This window comes from Tenrec ecaudatus, chromosome 9 (genome assembly GCF_050624435.1).
Source record: "Tenrec ecaudatus isolate mTenEca1 chromosome 9, mTenEca1.hap1, whole genome shotgun sequence".
Classification (NCBI taxonomy): Eukaryota; Metazoa; Chordata; class Mammalia; order Afrosoricida; family Tenrecidae; genus Tenrec; species Tenrec ecaudatus.
Genome location: NC_134538.1, coordinates 100377659 through 100404675, shown reverse-complemented (window position 1 = coordinate 100404675; position 27017 = coordinate 100377659). Strand labels below are relative to the sequence as shown.

Sequence of the window (27017 nt, the reverse complement as noted above, 5' to 3'; positions counted from 1 at the left end):
AAGTATACATTAACATACAAATGAAACTGTGATACTATATGTTTATATACAATTTAGTACCATTATACAATATTTGGGATATTGGATTCAACGTATTGTAAGGGTCGCTTGGTTCTGTCAATATGACAAGCTCCGCAGCACTGTTTGTCTTTATATTTGAGGTTTACTTTCTAAGAAACTTTTTACTATGTTTATATTTATTACTGAAGTAATACCTTCGTGAATGAAACAGATTTAGTGTGATTAATACACATTTTACGTTAATACCAAATTGATGCCTATCTTTAGAGGTAGGTCATACCACACAGAAAATTTCAAGATGAGAAGGCTTAGAGGAAAATGAATTTGGATATATATTTGGCTCATTAACTAGATAAAAATCTGTATAAATGGTAGGAGATAAATGTACAGGATTTCTATAATGTTCATTGTAGAAATTGAAACGTGTCAAAATGATAAGCCTAGTGACCATGAAAGCAAGTATTACTTTATTGTATTGATTTGTTAATGTTGACTATTTCTGTTGATGGTAAAGGTAAATACAAAAGGATTCACTATTCTAAAGTCCTCAGTTGGGAAGAAGGAAAAATAATATGTGTTGCTGTGTTACCTTACCAGTAAACAGACATATCTTGCAGGAACCATCTGAAATAGTCATTAAATTGATTAGGGATATACCATATATACTCGAGTATAAGCTGACTCGCGTATAAGCCGAGGTACCTAATTATTACCTGGGAAACCAGAAAAACTGATTGACTCAAGTATAATCCTAGGGTGGGAAATGCAGGATGTACATTGACACAGAGAGCAGAGGGGAGAGACGGAGCGCAGCCACAGAAACATCCTTACCAGTTCAGCTGCCAGTAAGTGAATCACTATGGGTGCCTCTGTGAATTGGAGCCATCCACGTCATAGGACGGCTCTGATTGGTTAGATGTGAGTAAATAAACATTAAAAGCCTTGCAGTGTCAGCGGGACTTTGAATGAACAACGGAGGAATGGCAATCACCCGCGAGATGTTGCACCTTGCTGGGGTACCAGTGACCCATGTATAAGCCGAACCCCAGTTTTTGTGCTGAAAAACACGGCTTATACACGAGTATATACGGTATGTCACTTAAAATCTAAGAGTGATTAATAACTAGGATGAGTGTGGTAAGGGCTTTGGTAGTACCATATTGAGTTACACATTAGGTTGCTAAATGCAAGGGCAGCAGTTTGAACCTACCTGCTGATTGATCCAAAGCTGTCTGCTCCCATACAGGCTGGTAGTACAAAGGGTCAACTCTACTCTGTCGTATAGGGTTACTATGAATCAGAATCAAGTTGATGGTGTAGGAGTTTGGCGGTTTTAATATGGTATTCTTTGTTAAAGAAGAATAAGGCTCTTGACCATTTTACCAAGAATATTTTTTCATCCTTATAGTTTGTTAATTTAAAATATTTTCCTAAGGCATCTTTGTTGAAGAAGAAGGCTCTTCACAATCGTATCAAGAATATTTTTCAGCCTTATAGTTTGTTAATTTAAATTATTTTCATAAGTCTTTGCTGAAGAAGAGCGTTCTTCACAATTGTACTAAGAATATTTTTTCAGCCTTATAATTTGTTAATTTTAAATACTTTCCTAAGTCTTGTATTGTAGTAAGGAAAAATAATTGCAATAATATTTCCTGTGGACTAAAGACAGAATAATGTGAAGAATGTTGATTATCCTTTTGTAATCAGTAATGTGATCAATTGTTTATTGAGTTATATGATAAGCAAAGCATTAAGTTGTATACATTCTTTAATCAAGTATCTCAATCTATATTCATTTGAGGTATAAATATATTTTATAATCCTTCAAATTTCAGTTTTCAAAGTACTGCAATCCACTTATCAAAAGAGGAAATTTATACTTACCTGGCAGGGGAGATACCATGATCACGAAGGTGGTTTTCCCAGGGCCAGGCTTATCCACTGCACTCCGGATGTGCTGACCCCTGCGATTTCCCCAAATGTGGGAAACTCGACCGCATAATTGGTGGTAGTGGGGGGGACTACACACGTGCTCTCCCCTTAGGGAAAAAAAAAGGAAATTTATCAGGTTAGCTATTCAGTCAGTTAATTGCTTCATCAAATTTTTGTCCATCTTTATTCGGTTTCACAAATTGCAACATCTCCAACATTAAGTGAGGAAGTTAATTTAGTAAAAGTGGTTTAGCTTATGAGCCAATACTTAGTGACTGGTAGTTATTTATAGTTAAGTATTAATATGATATTATTTTGAGTGACATTGATTAGTAATAAAAGAGGTTACAAATTGAAGACTAAAGGATTGAGTTAAAAATCAACCTGCCATCTGTCTTACATTGAGCAAAGTACTTTTGAGAAATTTTCTTCTATAAAATGATGTGATAGTAAACAAGCGACCATCTAGCTCAGAAGCAACAAAGCACACATAGAAGAAGCCTACTAGCTGTGTGATCATGAGGTGTCGAAGGGATGAGGTATCAGGCATCAAAAAACAAAAAAAATCATTCTGAATGAGGGGAGTGCGGAGTGGGGACCCAATGCCCTTCTGTAGGCAACTGGACCAACCCCTTTACCGAAGGGTCGTGGAGAGGAGAGGAGCCAGTCATGGTGTAGTGTAGCAATGATGAAAGATACAACTTTCCTCTAGTCCCTAAGTGCTTCCTCCCCTACCCCCTGCCAAACGATCACGATCCCAATTCTGCCTTACAAATCTGGTTTAGACCAAAGGATGTACACTGGTACAGATAGGCACTGGAAACACAGGGAAACCAGGACAGATGATCCCTTCAGGACTAGAGGTGAGGGTGGAAGGAAGGTAGAGTAGGAAGGGGAAACCGATTACAGGAATCTACATATAACCTCCTCCCTGGGGGGACGGACAACAGAAAAGTGGGTGAAGGGAGACGTCGGACAGAGTAAGATATGTCAAAAATAATTATTTATAAATTATCAAAGGTTCATGAGGGAAGGGGGAGCGGAGAGGAAAGGAGAAAAATGAGGAGCTGATGTCAGGAGCTTACATGGAGAGCAAATGTTTTGAGAATGATGAGGGTAATGAATGTACAAATGTGCTTTATACAATTGATGTATGTAAGGATTGTGGTAAGAGTTGTATAAGCCCCCAATAAAGTGATTTAAAAAAAGAACTTAACAAACATCACACTAGCTTGTTAAACTAATAAATATTGATTTAAAAAATGACGTGATAAATGTGTAGGATCAAACAGGTTTGAAAATGGAGTTTTAAATGTTTGTATTGTAAAAATATTAAAATTTCAAAATGTTAAAATGGCTCCTTTGGCAAATTGGTAGTTATGTCTTGTTGGTAGTTCAAGTACATTTAGGTGTTAAACATGTTTATCCATGAAAAAACTCACTAGACCTATGGAGATGGATTTGTGGGCCGCAGGGTTTTCATCTCTGGTAACAAATAGTTGCCGGGTCAGTATCTGCCTGAGTCTGCAAGTGGGCGGACATGTGTGTTTGTCGGTGTACAAGTGTCCCTTACACACGTGGGCATACCTCCTCCACGTGTATATGTGCTTAGTTTGTATATATCTGTGTATGCATATGCCCGTGTTTTTTTGTTGGAATACAGAACGTTGAATAAACACTAGTTCATTGGGTTTTGCCTGTTGGCACTTTTGAAAAAGGCAGAAAAACAATACTGATTGTTCATATTTATGGAAAGGCAAAGATAATTTCTAGATTTTTATTTTTAATGTTAGATTAGGTAACTATAACATTTAAAATTCTTTTGAATACTATCAAGCAATAGAATAATGTAAAATTTTCTTTCAAATTGATAGTATAACACTTAATATTTATAAAAATTGTGTTTATCAAGTTTTGTATATTTCCTTTTTCCTAGAAAAGGTAGGAGTCATGTGAGGTTTATGACTACTCAAATGATGTGTTTAGAAAAATAAGTTGGAATACTATAGTTAATAATTGTTTTGTGATCTTAATCTAACTGTTAAGTTACATTAACTTAATCTAAGTGTTACGAAATGTTACATCTTTGTAAAAGTGTTCTATTTTCTAATAGCTCATTCATCGCATCTTGCAAGGAGTACAAAGTAGTGACCTGGCTCAGAGTGGCTCAGAGCTGTGCTTCCAACCTCGCCAGGCCACAGCAACCACACACCCTGTGTCCTTAAACCTACCGTCTCCACAAAGGAGCCCTGGTGGCAAAGTGGGTTGTAAGTTGGACTTCTACCCACCAGGTCAGCTGCTTTTCCAGAGAGCGATGGGGCTTTCTGCTCCAGTAAAGATGTATCCTCTCAGAAACCTACAGGAGCAGTCGTGCTCTGACCTATTATTATGGGCTGCTCTCTGTCCGAATTGCCTCTGCACATAGCTAAAACACATGGCAGGGAGGCTTTAGACGCTAGGAAGCAAATTGTGGAGTCCTTCCCTTGCTCCCCTCGGGACTGTATGAGGGTTCATTTGTGGGGTGGGGTATTTTTGCTTTTTAAAACTTACCTGGAATGGGTTCTTTATTGGATATGCATGCTGTGCTCATCTTTCCCCCACAGTTTGGTCTACCCTTTCTTCTCTTACATATAACATCTTGGCTTTATTTTGTAAAACTAGTTTTTTAAAAGCTATTAATTTTGGTTCTTTGTTGTATCTACCAGATTGTGGTTGGATAGTAACCTATAAGGCATCTTTGAATGGAAAAAAACTCACAAGATTTTTTTTTTTATTAAAAAACATTTTATTAGGGGCTCATACAACTCTTATCACAATCCATACATATACATACATCAATTGTATAAAACACATCTGTACATTCTTTGCCCTAATCATTTTCTTTTCTTTTTTTAAAAAATTTTTTTTAAATTTTAACAATTTATTAGGGGCTCATACAATTCTTATCACAGTTCATACATATACATACATCAATTGTATAAAGCACATCTGTACAGTCCCTGCCCTAATCATTTTTTTCTCCTCTTTTCTTTTTTTTTTTACATTTTATTAGGGACCCATACAACTCTTATCACCATCCATACATATACATACATCAATTGTATAAAGCACATCCATACATTCCCTGCCCCAGTCATTCTCAAAGCATTTGCTCTCCACTTAAGCCCCTTGCATCAGGTCCTCTTTTTTTTCCCCTCCCTCCTCTTTCCCCCCTCCCTCATGTGCCCTTGGAAATTTATACCTCGTTATTTTGTCATATCTTGCCCTATCCGGAGTCTCCCTTCCCCCCTTCTCTGCTGTCCCTCTCCCAGGGAAGAGGTCACATGTGGATCCTTGTAATCAGTTCCCCCCTTCCAACCCACTCACCCTCCACTCTCCCAGCATCGTCCCTCACACCCTTGGTCCTGAAGGTATCATCCACCCTGGATTCCCTGTACCTCCAGCCCTCATATGTACCAGTGTACAGCCTCTGCCCTATCCAGTCCTGCAAGGTAGAATTCGGATCATGGTAGTTGGGGAGAGGAAGCATCCAGGATCTGGGGGAAAGCTGAACTCACAAGATTTTTACAAAGGGATAGTGCCTTTGAGTGAGAAAAACTACTCCCAGACACCCTCAGTGCTGTGCCAAGACTTGACGCTTGCTTGCTGGGTGGAGCTTGGTCTAGCCTGGATGTCAGTCCTTATTTATCGCCTTAGCCTGGTGTCTTAATGTTTGCATAATACTGTAAAAACTGTGCAACCAAAAATGACAGTCTATGGATACTCACTCAACTCACTCTGCCATCAAGTTGATTCCAACTCATTGTGACCTTACAGTACCGCCCTCGTTGGTTTCCAAGGGTGTAAAATAGGAGTGGAAAATCTCCTTTCCCCAAGCTTATGGTAGGTTATTTTAAAATGTTTAACATTTTAACTATTGAGAGAAAATTATTTACACTTCACTTACACATTATGCACTTGTCTTTCAAACAGATATTTCTGTTAGAGAAGATCATAAAACAAATCTCAAACTTTTGAATAAGTTGTGTCCTAAAAGTTTGGTTATGAATTAAATGTCTAAAAGCCAGGATATATTTTTCCACTGAAATGTTGTTGTAATTTGAGTTTCTTATAATAGAGAGACTCAAAGCACTGCATATAGCTAGCTGTCTGTCTGGGAAATACTATCCAGGCTTCTTTCCTGAGGAGCTTCTCGTCCCTCTTGTCCCAACACATGAAGTAAGAATTACTGGAATTCCTAGCTAAAACTGGTGTCTTTACGTGCCTCTTGGTGCAAAGGAGTCTGTGGGTAAGAAGGATTAACTAAGGAAACCAGATCTCCTGCTAATATTACCTGTAATATTTTTCCTGGTTTTAAGCTCCCCTTTTGCTCTCCTTCTTTTTCCTTTTCTTCCTGAAACCCTAGGATCTTGCCTCCCACCCCAGGACTACCACTTAGTCCTTCTAAATTAAAAGCTCTCATTTCTGTACACTACTGGGGAAATGCACTCTGAGAAATATGTCCCCTTCCGTCCCTGAAGCAAGAACTGGAATCAATCTTTTGAGGATAAGAGTATTATTTTGTTTTGAAATGCCAACAATCGTGGAAGAAATTCTACAAAAATAGCAAGTAAACAAGAGGATGCTACCAAGTTTCCAAAGAATGATAATAAAATTGTTCTAGTTTTTGGATTTTAAGTGGAACTAGTCCTTGGTTTTCTTAACCTAATTCTACAAACTTTTTATACTTCATAAATATTTTTCTAATTCTCTCTATATAATTATTTTTTCTCCTATATGACACAGAATAAGTTAACTATTGGAATTAATGGGGCTGGGCCTCCTTTCATGTTTAAGGAAGGCTGTTATTTTTCCATAATGCCACAGAGTATCTGGCGAACGTTGGGAAAATCAGGTTAGGCATCACCTATCGTGGAAACAGAAGAACAACTCTGACAATGGTACAGGGTTAGGCAGTGCTTTGTTCTGTTGCACACAGGATCACTATGAGTTGGAACTGATTCACTGGCACCTAACAATAACATTGTTAAAAATCTATCTATAATATCACTTAATGTCCCCCCTCCTCTTTTTAGCTTTTAAAAAATGTATACCATATATACTTGTGTATAAGCCGAGTTTTTCAGCGCCCGTTATCTCGCGGGTGATTGCCATTTCTCTGCTGTTCATTCAAAGCCCATCTGACTGCAGGGCTTTGAATGTTTGTTTACTCACATCTAACCAATCAGAGCCGTCCTATGACGCGTGTCTTTGAATAAGCCTTTTAAAGACGTGTGTGAAGGATGTGGCATGAATGGATGTCATCTGGTCAAGCCCGACTAACAAAAGGAGGAAATCTCATGAAGGCTGACATAGAGTTAATAGTAAAGTGGGTTCAGGATGCATGGGAAGACATTCCAGAAGACATGGTGCGACGTGCCTTCCAGAAACGTAGTATTAGTAATGCTATGGATGGCAGTGAAGACTGCGCTTTGTATGAAAATGACAGCAGTGATGGTCATGACAGCGATCTCAGTGAGGACAGCGTCTATGATGACCTCACACCAGCTGAAGCTCTGCATTGGGATACAGATGATGATGAGGAATCCAGTTTTGAAGGATTTTAACTCTACATTTTAGCTTGGTTGCTGATTGAGTTCAGGGAATAGTACTCTTAAGGTATCATTGTTGATAACTTCTTGTTTCTGTTGAACCTATTTTCCACTTACTGTGCTGGTTTACTAATGTTAAATGACTTGTCCTTTTATTTATGTCTTTTATTTAAAATAAATATTTAAATACATAACCCCACTGATGTCTCCATTTTTAGTCATTTTATTTTAATTTGTTTTGATTATTGAAACTCACCAATAGCTTCTGCATTTTCCACCCTAGGCTTATACTCGAGTCAATCCGTTTTTCTGGTGTCCCAGGTAATAATTAGGTACCTCGGCTTATACTCGGGTCAGCTTATATTCGAGTGTATACGGTATATGATAAATGTAATAAGACATTTGACATTTCATCAGTCCTCACATGTGTACTTATGTTCATCTTTTTATTCAACCATTGCCCTTACCTGTTCCTAAATTATTGCTAACACCAGAGCTCACTGTTCCATAAGCATTGGTCTCTATGTAAAGGAAGGGTGTGCTGGGTCTTTCGTCTTTGTAATTAGGGTGTGTAGGCCCAATGAAGTGTTGACCAACTGCATGATGTGATACAATGAGAGAGGTTCAGAGTTATAGATGGGGTGCAAGGAGTGTGTGTAAAGAAAGATTTTAACTCCCCCTTCCTTTTGCTCCTAAGAGAGAGCTTTGTGTTTACTCTCAACTGGTACTGAAGTTAGGAAAAAAGGTAACTTTACGATAGCCTGGACTCTCTGGCTTCAAAGGAGAAAGAGAAAGAAATCCCAAGCTATAACTGAGGGAAGGCAAAATTACTTGAAGTTGCCATGTTGTTTTGTAGACTTGCCTTTCTTCTTAGTGAAATATAATTAATTCAGAAACCACCTCTTTTGAAGCAAAGGAGAACTGATAGGGTAATAATTTTGCTTCCATCTCACATACTTATTTAAATTGGTAAGGTTAAAAGTGTTAGGGAGCTAGATTTGCCTTATACCTTCCTTACTACTGAATTGTAAAATGAGCATTGCTGTATTATATTCTGTATTCTGAAGATGAGCAGTTGGTAAAAGCTATCTGATTACATCCCAAACAAAGTATAGCATGTGGAGCATGTGTACACTTAATCTTGTTTTTAAACCAGGTTGGAACAAAATGCTTTCTGGCATACTTTATTGTCTCAGAGGCCTTTACAACAGATTAAGATTAGAAAATTTATAGGTCATTTTAGTTTTGTTTAAGATTTTTAAAGCAAATCTTTATAATTTGCCTTGACTAATTTACTTGCTTAATTACTTGCTTAGTTACTTAAGCAATTTGAAATCTTACTGATTTTTTTTAGTATAGGAATAATGTAATCATTATCTACTAATTCTGATTCCTTTTCTCATAAAAATGAATGTTTTCTGAAAAAAAAAAGTGGTGTCATTTCAACAGAGAGCAGGGAGCCCAAATAACATAGGTAATTACACATGTATATTTTTGACTATGACATTGTTTTCAAAGGACCATAAATTACAAAGAACTTTGTTAAAATAAAGGAATGTAAAAGTCAGTATAAAAGAAAGAAAATACTATGTCATTTCTGAATATTTTATATTCTAACATGATTTTTTTTTTGCTATTAGCTATGGATAAAGCAAGTTTTTTAACAGCCTTAGGTGTTTTTCCCCTTGAGTATTTATAGGCTTTAGTAGTAAATACTTAATATGCGTTTTCCCCTTGAGTATTCAAAGTAAATATTTAGCTATCATACTTCATTGTATTTTAATAACACATATTTTAACAATTCTATGTATATTTTGTAATTAATATGTATGCTTAATATATTATAGATTTTTGTCATTGTACTAATGTATGTATTAATATATTAATTTATTTTGTATCTACATTTTACTAATTAGATAATATATAACTGGGTTCACCATAGCTGTTGAAGGAACAATGGGTTACTGATTGATGCCATGTTTTTACAAAGAAAAATAATACCAATATTAAATTACTTCCCCCAAATTGCTAATATTATTCTAAAAGATTCAGGAATATATTACTCCTAGCCTCAGTACACTTTAGTTAGATTAAAGTAGATTAAGTAGATTCAAGTATTGTACAAATCACCTGCAATTTACAAAGAAGCTTCCAAACGTTTTGTGGAACAATTGAAGTAAAAAATAATAGAATTTTCTCACAAACTCTTTCCTTTTATTTTAAACGTTACATGACTAATTAGAAATATAGTTTTACATGACTGATTAGAAATTAACTATGATACTAAATGCTTGTACAGTGCTACTGCTAAGTATTTTGGGGGGGGGGAACCCAACTCTGTCATCAAGTCGATGCTGACTTGTAGCTAACCTACAGAACAGGGTAGAACTGCCCTGTGAGTGTCTGAGACTGTAGGTCTGTAGTAGAAAGCTGTATCTTCCTCCTGCGGAGCAGCTGGAGGATTTGTACTGCTGACCTTGCGGTTAGCAGCCCAATAAGTAATCACCATGCCACCAGCACTCTTAATGGAATATTAAAGGGCTTATTAATTGATTTCATTTTGTAACACAAAGAACTTAGTTTGACTTTTATCAATTTCTAAATAAGCAAACAGCATCTACTGACATCAAGTTGATTCAGACGTGTAGCAACCTTTTAGGGCAGTGTCGAATTGCTCCTTAGCGTTTTTTGAGACCGTAAATCTTCACCATAGCAGGCAACCTTCTCTTTCTTCCCCAGAACAGCTGGTAGGTTTGAACTGCCAACTTTCTAAAATAGGAAGATATTTCTGATGTTACAAAAATAAAGTAGGAAATAATTTGAAGAAATAATAGTTTACCAATATTTTCAAATTATATAAGCAATGTATTTGGAAATATCTATCATTTTCATAATATTAATCTAAAAACTTGGAAGAATTAATCATTGTGGTAAAATATTATCTCTTCTTAAAGCCTTGAGAAGAGCATTAATTCATTATTAATACCCAAAACGTAAAAATGTGTGTTTACTTTCATTCTTTCTTGTTTTCCTTTCACCTTGCCAAGCAGATTGCCAAACTGAGGCAGCAACTACAGCGCAGTAAACAGAGTAGCCGTCACGGTAAGGAGAAAGATCATCACTCACCTCTCCACGGCAATCACATAGCAATCAGTCACCCTCAGGTAGGCTAACTTTGTGTCCAGATTTGAAGAACTGCTTATGTGTCCAGATAATGTAATAATATAAATGCTACACTTCACTAACTGATGACCATTTCTTAAATTGTTCTAAGAGATTTTGTTGTTTTGTTTTGAACTACATGTTTAACCATCTCATTTAATAACATAGATAAGAGTATATTGATCTCAAGGATGACTCTGACCTGGACTGAAATTCTAGCTCATTCACTTAGTGAACAAACTACAGATATTATCTCATTTAATAGTTAGTTCCTTAAGCCATATCTCTGTACCACTCTAAATATTCTACGTATCTATAAACTTTACATAAGAATAAATGTAAGGATTCGAGAAAATTTCCCCCCAGGAACATTTACTAACTAACCAGTAAAATAAGAGTTAAGAAATGCTTCCTAAACCAAATTCATTTTTGTATGCATGCTGATGTAAATCTCAACAAATAAAATGTGGTATAGCAAAAGAAATCCAAGCGATGTGTGAAACCAGATCAGGATGTTGTTAGTTGCAGTGAGCCAGCTATGGCTAATGGCAGCTCTTCAACAACAAAAGGGACAGCTCCTAGTCTTGTAGCCATCCTCATAATGTGGTGTGTATGAATTCATTGTGGACGTTATCAGCCACCTTCATGAGGGTTTTCCTGTGTTTTGTTGATCCTCTTCCTCTGCCCTTATCAATCAGTTGGTCTTTCCTGATTATGTGTCCAAAGAGAGCAAACCAAGTTTCATCATCCTCAGTTGAAAGGGGTATTCTGATTGAATTACTCTAATTTGTTCATTCTGTTGGCATTTCACAGTATATTCAGTATTCTTCAGTTTTTCTGTCTTCCTTTTTCATAATCTAGTTAGCAAGTATATTAATTTAGTTCATTGCTTTTGAAACTCAAAGGGAAAATACTGGATTTTTCTAGATGTGGAATAACATATTAGATAAGAATAGCTTCTATTGTCGATTTTATATTGTAGATAAGACAAAAATGTGCTTATTAAACTAAAAGTAGGATACTTTCAATATCACGCACTAAAACCCTACCTATGAAAATTAAAGGCTTTACTGTTACAGAATAAGTCACAGATGGCTGGAATTACTAGATAGTGTAAAATAAAGTGATTGGTAGCACTATATACATACAATGTTGTATATTTAGAAAACAAAATGAGTGATTGAATGACAATATTGTTGCTTAGAAAACATACCAGTGAATTAATCAAACTGAATGAGCTAAATTATTAAAAATACTAACAATACCAAATGTTGATGATCTAGAACAACTGGAATAGCTACACATTGCTGATAGGAACACAAAAATATACAGCCACTTTGAAAAACAGTGGCATTTTCTTAAAACGGGAGACCTACATTTAACCACTAAAAATGTCATAAAACAAACCAAACCTATTCTGAATAATAACTGTCATGTGCATGTAAGAGTCAGATTACTCCTTGGGATTTTCAATGACAGTAATCTTTTTTTTTTGCCCTAATCATTTTCTTTATTTATTTCTCCTCTTTTCTTTTTTTTTACATTTTATTAGGGGCTCATACACCTCTTATCACAATCCATACATATACGTACATCAATTGTATAAAGCACATCTGCACATTCCCTGCCCCAATCATTCTCAAAGCATTTGCTCTCCACTCAAGCCCTTTGCATCAGGTCCTCTTTTTTTTTCCCCTCCCTCCCTGCTCCCCGCTCCCTCATGTGCCCTTGGTAATTTATACATTGTTATTTTGTTGTATCTTCCCTATCCCGAGTCTCCCTTCCCCCCCCTTCTCTGCCGTCCATCTCCCAGGGAGGAGGTCACATGTGGATCCTTGTAATCAGTTCCCCCCTTCCAACCCACTCACCCTCCACTCTCCCAGCATCGCCCCTCATACCCTTGGTCCTGAAGGTATCATCCACCCTGGATTCCCTGTGCCTCCAGCCCCCATATGTACCCGTGTACAACCTCTGCCCTATCCAGCCCTGCAAGGTAGAATTCAGATCATGGTAGTTGGGGGGAGGAAGCATCCAGGATCTGGGAGAAAGCTGTGTTCTTCATCGGTACTACCTCGCACCCTGACTGACCCAATCTCCTCTCCTAAGGAGTGGCAAGGTCCCCAGGGAATGCTGAAAGTGGACTTTGGGGCCAGGGCGTGGTGCCCCAACAGACTGGACAGGAAAACGCTCCCAAGGGCCAGCAAACGATCCCTGAACTAATTACAAGCTTTTCTTTTGTGAAGTGTTTTGTTCTGTTCTTTGTCAGTGGTTTGTTTTTGTTGTTTTGTTGTCTGGTTATATACTGTTGCTTTGTTTTCCTCTGTCTTGTTTTCGTGCATGTTAGTGTCTCCACAGGTCTGTCTGAATAGGACAGGCTGGGCGAACTATCTGGAGGAAAAACAAAGGGACCGACAGTTCCGGGGGGGGGGGGGGGGGACTTAGGTTGGGGGAGGGGGTAGGTGCATAAGGAAGTGGTGTTAACAAACACAGGGACAAGGGAACAACATGGGACCCAAAATGGTAGAGAGCGGGGAGTGGCAGGCCTGGTGGGGAATGATCAAGGGTAAGGTTGCGTAGAGAAGAGGTATAGCTGTAGCCCAGGTGGTGACGAAGCATGGTGGTAGGGCAGGAGGAAAGTCAAGGGAGATGGAGGAAAGAGCTAGGAGTCAAAGGGCATTTATGGAGGTCTAGACAAAGACATGTACATGCAAATATATATAGGAGGATGGGGAAATAGATCGATGTGTCTATATTTATAGGTTAAGTATTAAGGTGGCGGAGGGACCTTGGGCCTCTACTCAGACACTCCCTCAATGCATGAATGCTTTCTTTTATTAAATTGAAACTCTATGATGCTCACTCTCCCGACACAACTGCTGAAGCCAAAGTGGGTGAAGAAGTAAATGTGGTGAAGAAAGCTGATGGTACCCGGCTATCAAAAGAGATAGTGTCTGGGGTCTTAAACGCTTGAAGATAAACAAGCGGCCATCTAGCTCAGAAGCAACAAAGTCCACATGGAAGAACACACTAGCCTGTGTGATCAAGTGGTCCCGAAGGGATCAGTTATCAGGCATCAAAGAACAAAAAATCATATCATTGGCTGCACACCTCCATGATAGGATTGCTGAAGACAAATGGGTGCATAAGAAAATGTGGTGAAGAAAGCTGATGGTGCCCGGCTATCAAGGGAGATAGTGTCTGGGGTCTTAAAGGCTTGAAGGTGAACAAGCGGTCATCTAGCTCAGAAGCAAAAAAGCCCACATGGAAGAAGCACACCAGCCAGTGCGATCACGAGGTGCCAAAGGGACCAGGTATAAGGCATCATGCAAAAAAACCAGATATATATATATGTATATGTATATATATGTGTGTGTGTGTATGTATGTATGTATATATATATATACCATATTGAATGAAGGGGGAAGTGCAGAGTGGAGACCCAAGGCCCAAGTCCCGGCCACTGGTGACAGTAATCTTTTATAAACACATTGCTGTGCCTTTCTTCCAAGGCATCTCTGGGTGGGTTCATTCCACCAACCTTTCTGTTTGTAGCTGATTGTGTTGCCCATTTGTGCCACTCAGTGCCTCCAACACTTAACCACACAACTCAAGTCTCCAGTCTACGTTAACTATCCAAGAAAAAGGAAAGCATATGTTCAAACAAAGACTTGTACATGAATCATCATGGACACAATTAGATAGCTATCAATTAGTGAATGCCAAACATAATTTTATATATTTATATAATGGAATACTATTTCCCTGTTTATCATGGGTGACCCTGACAGTATTTAAAAAGTGGTGGCACAGAATCCAAAATCACAGCATCATAAAAGCCACCACAGAACAGCAAAATGACAGGTGGGTGGTGATACTGTGTATGACTGACAAGTACTTACTGTTTAATATATAACAATACCCCCAAATTGCATCTGAACTGGGAACACACTGCTAATACATACAATAACTTAGCAGAATGTCAATGGCATCATGCTAAACTAAGTGAACAAAGCCAGGAGCAAAAAGTTTATGGATCATGAGTTGTTAATACTAAATTTTTTAAATGGCAAAATTTTAGAGACATGGCATTTTGTGGAAGCAATATAACTGGAAAGGGGCCCTAGGAAATTTTGAGGGGGGTAATTAGCCACTGCTATTGAATTGGTGTGGAGTCATTGTGACTCTATGGGACAGAGCAGAACTGTCCCTTAAGGTTTCTGATGCTGTAAATCTTTAGGAGACTGACACCCTTATTTTTCTCCCAGGAAGCAGTTTGAGATAATAGAAGGTTCTAAAACAGGATCATACTGATACTTGCATGAGTGTGTATGTTTAACAAAGCTCAATGAACTGCCTTTTAAAAGGAAGAGTTTATCCTATGCAAATGAGGCTTCAATGAAGCTGGAACTGGCAAAAAAAATTAGACCTTTCAAGTAAAAACTCATGGTCTTTCCTTTTCATCTTAATTGATAGAGTTAGTATATTCTTATCTATTGCCAGAACATTTGTTTCCTTTAGGAGTTCAGTATACTTTTATAGATCCATGTTATGTTGACTCAACATTTAAAAAATTACATACTTATTTTTAATTTAGATTATGTTCGGTATTGTAATTGTACTCAAAATTAATCATCGGTTAGGTGGGTGGTAAGCATGTACAGCTCTCAGTTTGTACTGTGGTGGGTTGCGTGGCACTGTGACTCTGGAAGCTGTGCCACTGGAATTTAATGACCAGTGGGATCACCACAGTGGGTAGGTTTCAAGGAGCTTCTGGACCAAGGACAGGAAAAAAGGGCCAGATGATCTAACTTTGGTAAATTAACAAACAGTAGCTATTTGTGTGGACTGCAACAACACATTGTTGAATGCGTTTGCTTTGGATGAATCCTAAGGAGGAGGGTATCATCTTTAGTGAAGCAGAGGGCCAGCATTAATGATAGCAGTTACAGTGTAAAACCGGCCTAGAGGTTGTCAGGGAAACAGCTCAAGGACATCAATGATAGAATTTATGATAAAGAAGTATTGGTGGGGCAGTTGTATTGCTGTGTGCCCTTCCTCATTATAGCCCCCGCCCCATTCCCAAGTCATTCCAAGGTAAGCACTTAAAAGCATGAAAGTACTACAGTGGTTCTCAACCTTCCTCATGCCGCGACCCTGTAATACAGTTCCTCATGTTGTGGTGAACCCCATCCATAAAATTATTTTCGTTCCTACTTCATCACTGTCATGTTGCTACTGTTGAGTCAGGTGACCCTTGTGAAAGGGCCGTTTGACTCCCAAAAGGGTTGCCACCCACCAGCTGAGAACCACTGCAAGAAACAGCAAACACATAATGCTCAAACTGTAACATGAAAACTGGTACGCATTAGTAAGAGACAAAGACATGAACTTTACATATAACAGGAGCATAGGATGGGAAATATGACTCATATTAACTAGATGATTATGAATCAGTAGCTTCAATCATTTAATCCATGGTATAATCTCATATTTTCAAAACCAAGTTCATGACATTGGGTTTTGTTTTGTTGCTTGGTTTGGAATTTTTACCTTCCTACATTAGAACCTATCTTTATGTGTCTGAATTTATATTGTATTTGAAATATCAAAAACAACTGTTGGCTAAGTTTATGTTTGAAGATTTACCATGCTCTTTAGTTCTTGATTTCTCTGACTGCAGATAGACATCATCTTATCTTCTGTCTTCTAGGCTACTGGGTCAAGATCAGTCCCTATGCCACTGTCACATATATCAGTGCCAAAATCATCTGTTTCACGTGTGCCCTGCAATGTAGAAGGAATAAGCCCTGAATTAGAAAAGGTATTCATTAAAGAAAGTAATGGGAAGGAGGAAGTATCTAAGGTAAGGTTACAAGGACGTTTGAAAACATTATTTTCCCTTTAATATTGTGAGCTATCTGAAAAATACTTTTTTGGTAATAGCCTTATTGAAGTATTAGGCACAGTAGGTAAGCACTCAGCAGTTTGACTACACTGGCTGCTCTGAGGGAGAAGAGGCAGCAGTCTGTTTCCCTAAAGGTCAGCCATGAAAGCTGTGAAGCTCTCCTCTGCCTCACAGGGTTGCTATATGTTGGAGTAAACCTGATGACAGTGAGTTTTGTTGGTTAATTAAAATATAATTAAAATGCTTACAATTCACCCCTCTAAAGTGTACAACTCAATAGTTTTTAGTATCTTCTTAGAATCGTGCAACCATCATCACAGGAAATTACAGGACACTTTCATCATTCCAAAAAGAAAATTCAAATACCTATTAGTAGTCTCACCAACCCCTATTCCTACACATCCACATCTACTCTGTCTACTGATTTCCTGATCTGGATATTTTGTATAAATGAAATCACATATTATTTGGCCTTTTGTGACTGACTTCTTTCACTTCGCATAATGTTTTTAAGACTAATCTGAGGGAACTTCAAAAAGTTTGTGGAGAATAAGATTAAAAGATCATGGAAATGTCCCATGTATGTTTTGAAGCTGTCTCATATATCAGTATTTAATTCATTTCTATTGCTGAACAATACTCATTGTATGAGTATGCAACATTTTATTTGTCCATTTATCCATTGCTGGAATTTGGGTTGTTGCCACTCTGGCTGTTGTGCGTAATGCTGTTGTGAACATATAGGTGTAAAATTGTATGTGGACACATTTACCTTTCTCTTGAGTGCTTGTCTAGGTGTGGGATTGCTTAGTCTTCTGGTAATTGTTTGAGGGACTACTAGACTGTCTACCCAAGTGGCTGTCTCATGTTATGTTCTCACCACTAGTGTATGAGGGTTTGCAGTGGAATATGGGTTACCTGTCGGGCTGCTAACTAACTGCAAGGTCAGCAGTTCAAACCCATTGTAGGTAAAATATGAGGCTTTCTGCCCCTGTAAAGATTTACTTCCTCAGAAACCCTCAGGGACAGTTCTACCCTGTCATGCAGGTTGCTGTGAGTAGGAATCAACTAGATGGCAGTGCGTTCTCAGTGAGACATCTTCTTCAACATTTATAAATATTTGCTTTTATTCCAGCCATCTAATGTATGTCAAGTCATGTCTCATGCTGTTAATTTATGTTTCCATGGTGATTCCTGATGAGTGGCTTGTTGGTCACTTGTATATATGACTTTTCCTTGCAGAAATAGCTATTCTGATCCTTTGCTCACATTAAAAATTAGGTTATTTGTTTTTTAATTAACTTGTAAAAGTTTTATTTTCTTGATATGGATTATTTATATGATAATAAATCTCTCTCCCATTCTGTCAATTATTTTTTGATCTTGGAAGTGTCCTTTGAAGTACAACATTTGTAATTTTGATGAAATCCTATTTGTTTTCTTAAAGCTACTTATGTTTTGGTGTTATATCTAAGAAATTATTGCCTAATCTTTAATCACAGATTTACTTGGATGGTTTCTTCCAAAAGTTTTTATAGTTTATTCTTTTGCATTTAAATATTTGATCCATTTTTGAATGAATTAAAAGTAATTTGTAAATTACTTAGGTTTCAAGAGAAAAAATCTGGACCCCATTCCATATATTTGGCCATATTTTAAAAGATGCACTTAACAAAAGAAACCACTATTGATAGTCTTTGGCTCGGTGGTTCCTCTGATACTTGTTTAGAATGAAAATATGATTTAACTTACAGCAAATGTCTTGTTGCTTCATTTAAACATTGCATACCATTTAAAGCTGGTTTGAAGTTAGTTTCAAAATCCAATCATATCTATTTTATATTTATAAAATAAAATCATATAACTTCCTTTCAGTGCTTGGTATTACTCAAGATTTCTAAACATTATTCATAATTTCTAAGGTATCTTTCCAAATACTTACTGTGTATACTGTTGTTTTCAATAGGTGCCTTCAAGTCAGTTCTGACCCATAGCAACTCTTTTCCCAACAGAACAGTACAATGCCCAGTCTGCACCATCCTCACAATCGCTTCTGTTCTTGAGCTCATTGGTGTGGCCATTGTGTCAATCCTTCCTCTCTTTTTGCTGCCCCTTTGCTTCACTATGTGTGTTGTCCTTCTCCCAGGACGGGTCTCCCCTAACAGCATGTCCAAGAGTATGTAAGATCAAGCCTCACCATCCTTGCTTTACAATGTATACTAGTATGTATTCCGATAGAGTTGAGTCAACTGTATCAATGCATTAAATACCAAAATAACAAGTCCTCTATGCTTGATGGATATTCAGATTTATTTTGCCATCGTAAACAGTGCTTGAGAAAAACCGTGTGCTCTTGAAAATAGATTTTTGGCGGTGAAATTGCTGAGTCAGAGTCTTTGTACATTTTAAATATAATTGTAGATGGCCAAAAGTATCCTCCCAAAGAGTTATGCCATTTTACTCTACCTGGACATTTTGTGATAAAACTTTAATTTTTATCTAGATTGTACTACAGGAGAACGCTTGGGAAAGTGCATCTTCTCTTAGCTATTTACTCTTAAATTGTTTCTTTTATACATTGAGTAGAATTTAAGGACGTTATGAGAAAGTGAAATTGGTCTAGTTTTTGAAGCATGAGATAATCACATATGCTCTGATTTCTAGAAAAAAACTGTACTAAAATATAAAGATTGCTAATAGTTTTACTCTTAGAAACAAAGAGTACTGTCATCAAGTTGATTCCAAGTCAGCAATTTTACATAGGGGTTCTGAGACAGTTCTTACAGGTGCAGATAACAGCTTTACTTTTTAAATAAGGCATATTCTAGTTTTAGTGTTATTTAATGGCAACATGATATTTATAATGAGATATACTCATTATATCACCATTAGTGAATCCTCCAGTAGCTGAAAAGAGGAAAATTGTCCTGTTAGCATGTCCATGTTGGTAATAGTAGATAACATCTTTCTAAGGCTTTATATTTCCCATTTGTATTTTATGTAAATATATAGATTTTTAAAGGCTGTTTTGCTTTTCTAATTTGCTGCTCATCAATGAAAACTAAAGCTGGTGAAAGGAATTTGATTATATTGCAGGATGCTTCAAGAAACATTGCTAGAAAAATCATGGAAACTTTTATTAAACAGAAATATCAAAATGTGAAACCCTTTATTAAAAAAATAAATCATTTTATTGCTTACAGCTTTTATAACAATCCATACATCAATTGTAACAAACACATTTGTACATAATATTGCTACCATTTTCAAAACATTTTCTTTCTGCTTGAGCCCTTGGTATCAGCTCCTCTTTTCCCCTCTCTCCCCCACCCTCACACCCTCGTGGACCCTTGATAAATTATAAATTATTATTGTTTTCATATTTTACACCGTCCGCTATCTTCCTTCACTCACATTTTTGTTCTTCATCCCCCTGGGAGGCGGGGTGCGCATGTTAGACTTTGGTCATTGTAGTTGGTTCCCCATTTCTCCCCTTCTTCCCCCAATGTTCCCTCTACCCTCAGGGTATCACTGTTCCCATTACTGTTCCCAAGGGGTCTGTTTGTCCTGGATTTCATGTGTTGAGAGCGCTTATCTCTAGCGGTGTACATGTTCTGGTTTAGCTGGATTTGTAAGGTAGAACTGGGGTCATGATAGAGGGAAGCGGGGAGCGGGGAGGAAGCATTAAAGAACTAGTGGAATGTTGTGTGCTCCGTTTGTGCATGTGCTCCACCCTGGCTCACTCGTTCTTTCTTTGTGATCCTTCTGTGAGAGAATGTCCATTTGTCTACAGATGGGCTCTGGGTCTGTATCCTGACCCCTCCCCCCCATCGCTTGTATCAATAGATTTGGTTTGTTTTGGGTGTTCTGATACATGATGATCCCGTGGACACCTTGTGATAACACAGGCTGGTTTTTCCTTGACATCGTCTCCATATAGGTTTATATATAGTCCTGAGAGTGGTATTTCCATTTCTCTTTACCCTTCTGTGCTCATCAGTGTGCACCATGTAAAAATGGCACTTTTGGCCTCCTTGAGGGATGCAAATCAGACTTCTTTTAAATATGTGTTGGGTTTTAGGAACAAATGTAAATCTGAAAGGGGCATGATCAGGCCTATAGAGAAGAGAGTAGGATTTCCCAGTATAATTCTCATAGGACAGCCTTGCTACCCTTGACATTGTCGTGATGGAGGATAAAAAGTCGCCAGAACCTTAGCTGTCCTCTCTGCCTTAAATTGAATCGACCTTGCAGATTCCCTTGGAAGTTACTGTTTTGATTGGTCTTTTTTTTTGTTGAAGGTACACTAATGAGACTAAGACAGTGTATTCCTGAGAGAACTTTTCTGTAGCCATCCACTGATAGCATAAACATGTTTAAACATTTTCTTTGGTTAAAAAAAAGTGTGCATATATGAAATGGAACCCTGATATCTATACTGCTTTACTTAAGAAATAAAAATATGTCAATATTAATTTTATCAGATAGGATATGAATGACTCAAATTCTTATTTAGCTACAAATTGATAGACTATTCCTTATTAATTAGTAAGGTTGACTATAAAAATAATATTTTCTGAGTTTGACCAAGTAAATTCATATTTTTTCCTAAGTTGGAAAAATTTCTCTTCTTAAAATTTGTCTACAAAATGAGTTGATATTTATATAACCAAATATTTTCTTTGTATCAGAGTAGTGTTTGTCCGGTTGTGACATTGGTTTTATTTAGGTTAGTAATACTGCATATGTAAATGAAAACTCTGACTCTGTGGTTACAGTTTCAGCCTTAACTTGTTTGGTTCCATATGGAGCAACTGGCACATTTTGAATTGTGCTTTAATTTTATCTTCCTTCATTTTATGTTTCACAATATTTCTGAGAATTTTGGATGACAAAACTTAAGAGTAAGAGCAAAGGCTATACCTAATAGGGAGAGTAACTTGCGTATAGTCTAAGATGATAGATAGTTCCTTTCTCTATCATTAGAATAGTGACTGTAAAGCAGCAACATTATTTCAAGTCCTTTAAGAAAGAATGTAATATATGGAGTTTATTTTCTGCCTGCACTTTGTTATACCAGTATGGAACAGTAAGTACATGAGGAAAAACCCACTGCAACAGGAGCGCTCTGCTGCTTCAGTCGCCATTGTCACCAGGCGCTCTTAAGGACAGGTCCTTCCGTGACACACTGGACTCATGTTTGCTAAGGTCCCTGCAAAGTTAAAATATATGCATCTCTGGTTATAGTTTCCTTTTATTCTCTTTACCACTCAGAAAAATGCCTTTAGGACTAAGAAAAAAAAGTAGTATTCCTAAATTGGATACCAGATGAATAGAATTGCTCTGAGTTATGTTTTAATACTCTCCATTGAATACTGACACAGTAAAACTCTTTAATAGAAATTTTACATAGTTTGCATTGGAAATAAAACAGATTCTTAACACATAAGAATTAAAATGGGAAGGCTTATCCAATAGAACAGTCTCTTCTTGTGAGTTTGATTTGGCATTTTCCTTACTAGCAGGTCAGAATGATTTCCTGAGAAATTTGGTTATTAATTCATCAAGTGTGTATTGAAAATCTGCCACATGCCAAGCACAGTACTAGGCATTGGGGTTACCAAACCGAACTCAAACCACTCTTGTTGAATCAGTTCTGACTCAGAGCAACACTACAGGATAGGGCAGGATTTCCCTGTGAGTTTCTGAGATTGTAATTGTTCATGAGAGTAGAAAGTCCTGTCTTTCGCCACAGAGAGGCTGGTGGTTTCCAACTGCCAACCTTGAGGTTTTTGCAGTCCAACGTGTAACCACTATGCTACCAAGGATAAGTGTTAAACACAAGAAGCCCCTGTCCTCAATGAGAATTAGGAGATGTGTTAATGTACAAATGCTGTGAAAATTTTGAGGCAAACAATTTAGCTTGCAGATTTTAAAATACTACCTTCCTTTTGGGATTCAAAAGGATTCAGTAAAGGTAAGGTGTAAAAATGAAGTTCCAAAAGAAGTTTGGTGTCTTTATCTGTTCTCCTATGAAGCAATGATGGTGGATTATGAAACGGGGAAATGCCTTGTGCTTCTCTATCATTTGCATGTTTAATGGTGTTCTTTTGCAGCCTTTGGACATTCCAGATGGTCGGAGAGCTCCACTCCCTGCTCACTATCGGAGCAGTAGCACCCGCAGCATTGACACTCAGACGCCCTCCGTCCAGGAGCGCAGCAGTAGCTGCAGCAGCCACTCGCCCTGTGTCTCCCCGTTCTGTCCCCCGGAATCCCAGGATGGCAGCCCTTGTTCAACAGAAGATTTACTCTATGACCGTGATAAAGGTGAGAACAAAATGATCCACCTATTTAGAGGGTGCCTTGTCAGGTCTTGCTCATTCTACCTATTTTGTCTCAGACCATTACATCATTTTTTTTATCCTTTTGTTGAATGGTGGAATTGTAAATGATTGGTTAATGTAGGTTTGTTTCTTAATTGATTTCACATACCCTCTTCTTTGTGACTCTCACAAACATCTTCCATAAATGTGTCAGAGAAACACAGCGCATAATTCTAGCAGTCAGCGGAAGCTGCAAAATGGAGTGTGTACAACTTCATATATCTCAACCCCTGTCTTTTCCTTGATACTGTCCAGAGCTATAGTGGAGTTTTTAATTTCATACCTAAAGCTACGATTTTATAATCAGATTGATTTTGGAGGAAATAATTTCTAAAACTTCTGTTAAAAGAGTGAGTGCATTTTTAACCAAATGGATAAAGTTTAATTAATCTTTATAAGCAATCAAGGTTTATCTTATAGTTTGTTGTGAATTATTAAGTGATACCGATATGAGACATCACCTTCCAGGATTTCTTATTGCTTGTCAGACCCAACTGTGCCCTTCAAGTTTCCTGTCCTGGATGTGAGGCTTACTAACTCCATTCACTGGGCTTTGAGTTTGGGATCCTTCAGACTTAGCTGCAGAGGGTAACAACAGCCTGTCCAGCTTCCACTTTTTTCACTGTGTTAAAAGAAGCATGTACTTAATTTTAACAAGTTTCCCAATTTTAATCATATTGATAGATGATAGGTGACAAAAATTTCAAAACATAAAAGTTTATAAAATCTTGCAGGATTTTTAAGGTTCTTGTCCTGATCGGCACCCTTGTGAATTTGCCTTAGGCCAGACAACAGTGGTCAGACAGAGCTGTCTGATTTATTCCAACCTTTGTTAGGCCAGGAGAAAGTAACTACCGTGCAAGTTGGCCATTTTGGCTGCATGTTAGCAGTCATACCTCGAGTCAAAGAACAGTAAAAAGTAGTGAGGCTATGCCATTGATTCTGGATTTTAAGTTTCTTCTTTTTTTTAAGCTTAAAACTAACAATAATTAAGAAATGCAGAAACACAAAGGGAATGTATTTGGAAGATGTTTCCTTTTGGCTGGCTGATTGTGAAATCACCTGCAGGGCTTCCAAGTGAGCACGCGGATCAGGTAGATCAGTAGTGGGTACTGCTGCTCAATAGAGGTCCTCATTTAAGTGATGAACTTAAAACAGTTTATAGTCTTTAATATTTCTTTTTCCTATAGTCTTTAATATTTCTTTTTCCTAAGAATTTTATTATGTGAGCGTATTCTCATGTCACTATCCTGCCAAGTTTGTTTGTAGGAGATGCTATAACACAGAAGTTAAGAGTAGCACCACCTTTGAGGCCACACAGGAATGAACTCGAGTCCTTGAGGTTTGGGTATTAAGAACTACATTAACTCTCAATGATTCAATAAATGGTAAAAGTGTTCATCACTATCATCTGCTGGCTCTCCAGAGCCTTCAAGAAAAATATATATTTACTTTATAACTTTGCTGAAACCTCCTCTCTGGTCTAATCCTACCCAGCCCTGAGTATATTCCCTCATGTCTCTGGGTTCTGGAATTTCTGCAGTGTCCCGCAGAACTCAGAAAAGTTCAGGGAAAGGTCTCCTGTGGTGGGGCTGCCATTCAGTCCAAAGTCTGCAGGTCAGTCAGGAGCAAGCCAGATACTGGGTTCAGAGGACAAGCCCCAGGCTTCTCAGTGGGTTTAGTTATGCACAGCAGGATGGCATTATAGGGGATACTGTTCACAACTGTTTATAGGCAAATCTTATCAGTATCTTCCCCCACCTTATGAGACCTATGCAGGATAATCTTGTTGGGTTTCATAGTGCAATCAGATTTCACCTTCTTCCTGGACCCTCTCTTACTTATTCATATATGACAAGGACCTCTGGCAAGAGAGCTGCAGGGGACATTAGCCTCCTCTTAACCTTAATCAACCAGGGTGTTTTTCCTAAGCTATTCCACAAACAGTATTCTTTCTCCTCTCAGCTTAGCATATGATTCCTTATATTCATTGCAAGTAACAGTATCAAGATAAACAGTAATCAAAGAGTGTGGTCCTCTGCTAAAGTCAGAACTTAATCTCATTTTGTCAGCAGATGATGCCCTCTCAAATGGGACTATTGCCACAGGCAGATGAAAATCCAGAAGTATAATATATAATATAAAGGATTATGGCTGGAAGGGCTATATTAATTGAGTATAACTCATATGTCATGCCAACCAAACTTTCAAAGTCTGACTCATTACTTCTCTATGTGAAGACCAAATACCTTTTTAAGATACTAATTCCCTCTTGGAATGTGCATTTTTCCACAGTGAAGCATAAATTAACATTTTGTTTCTTTATAATAACTTCCAATAAGGGTATGGGGGTGATATCTAAAAGTTTCTAATAGGTTTACTTAGTTTACTATGAAAAAAAGAAATGAGTAGTGTAATTTTAGTCAATTAAGAGAGACTTCGAGTACTTAGGATGTTCTGCACGTGCTCTAGAGAAAGTCAGTCTGTGGCAGAGTCCCTAGTTAACATTGTTGCATCCGAGATGAGCAAGTGCAGGAAGGGAAAGGGACAAGCATGTATGCATGAATGAAGGATGTCCTGGTGAATGGATTATTTTTCTGGTATTCATCTATTACGTACTTTTCCCTAGATTTACTAACATTATTTCTTCTTTTTTCTAACAATTGTTCATGAATCATGACACCTGTAAAATCATTTTAATTGATTAACATGTTGGGTACCTCCTCCCCCACTTTGGCATGCCAGAATGTAAAATGCTCTGTTGAAAAACATATGACAGTTGAGAGATCTTTTTTCAGTGTGTTCCCACACTCAGGGTTATTCTGAAGTGCAGTCTACTCAGTGGCAGTGAGGAGGAAGCAGAAAGACAGAAGGCAGCCTAGGGTAAAGTTGCCCAGCTAACTAACCTAAGAACATCCTTAGTTCCCATGCTGCCATCTGTGTGAAGCCTCAGATCCAGGGCAAGTGCTCTCCGCTTGTCATCTCCCAAACACACCCTGAACAGCTAGCCTGAATGTTCTTCCATAGTATCACGTCCGGAATCCAAGAAGAAAAAGAATTCACTTATCCACTGAAGGTGGCCTTCTCAGAGTAGTAGCTCTTTTCTGACTTTGCCAGTGTTTCATAACGGTGGCTAAACTGGTCTCGGCAAGCCACAAGATTTAGACTAATTTGGTCACTTGTCATTGCTCTTTGACACAAGTTCGCTTAGGTACTTGTTATAAAATTCTTTAACTTTACAGAATATTGTGGAAACATTGTTGTAATCATGACGTACAGCGAACCACTGTACTCAGTTAACTGCCAAGGGTGGTGCTCCAAGAGTCCATAAATTGGTGTCTTGGAACTTAGTGCTATAGGAAAATATATATGCCATGTGAATGGAGTGGCCAACTCCCTGTATGTAAGTCAGGTTAACCTGTAAATATCAGTATTTCTAAGTTATGCATGTTAACACTGAGCAGCCCTGGGGACCAGGGGAAAAAAAGAAAGGTTTTCATCTTTTCATAGTCTGGGGCTGACCATTGGCAGACGTTGGGCATAGACTCTTTTTGGCATCTTCCTATTCCTTTTGGCATGCATCTTAATCCAGTCTGTATTTATCCCTAGGCTTTGTTTCTAAATTAAAAAAACCCACCTTTTGTCCTCATTGTATTTTTAAAAGCCCTGTATCGCTTAGCTAGCCTAATCAGCCAAGATTTTGTGGCACTTCTTGTTTTTAATAGACTGGAAATGCTTTTTTAGCTGCTAGAGCTTGAAAATCACTGTTCTAGAGCCTGGCTCTGTTTTTTTAAATTGTTTTATCAAGACTCTTAATTTGATTCTAAGATGTTTGTAATCCTAAGACCTCTTGAAAGTAAACTTGTAAGAGTGTTGCTCCACTCAAGGGTTTTATTCCACGAGTTAAAATAGACTCATTCTAGAATTATCCTAAAGTCATCTTCCTTAATAACTTTCTTTATGATGATATTATCTAAAGTTACATATGTTCCCAGTCTCTCCTAGTACTTAATAAACACTCTG

General features: G+C 37.7%; 1 protein-coding gene and 1 non-coding gene across 3 annotated transcripts in view; both read left to right on the top strand.

Moving 5' to 3' along the window:
• The window catches only part of GLCCI1 (glucocorticoid induced 1), a 107801-nt gene that overhangs the window by 69050 nt on the left and 11734 nt on the right, over nt 1-27017 (top strand). Inside the window, exons 4-6 of one of the 2 annotated variants that reach the window (XM_075558362.1) lie at nt 10592-10708; nt 16417-16569; nt 22728-22938. In XM_075558362.1, coding sequence (XP_075414477.1) covers nt 10592-10708; nt 16417-16569; nt 22728-22938 — 481 coding nt within the window. The remainder of the gene's footprint in view (nt 1-10591; nt 10709-16416; nt 16570-22727; nt 22939-27017) is intronic. The other variant, XM_075558363.1, reaches the window with a different exon arrangement.
• LOC142457674 (U1 spliceosomal RNA) lies at nt 1898-2063 on the top strand. The gene has a single exon (XR_012786371.1). It is a non-coding gene; the product is annotated as a U1 spliceosomal RNA (small nuclear RNA).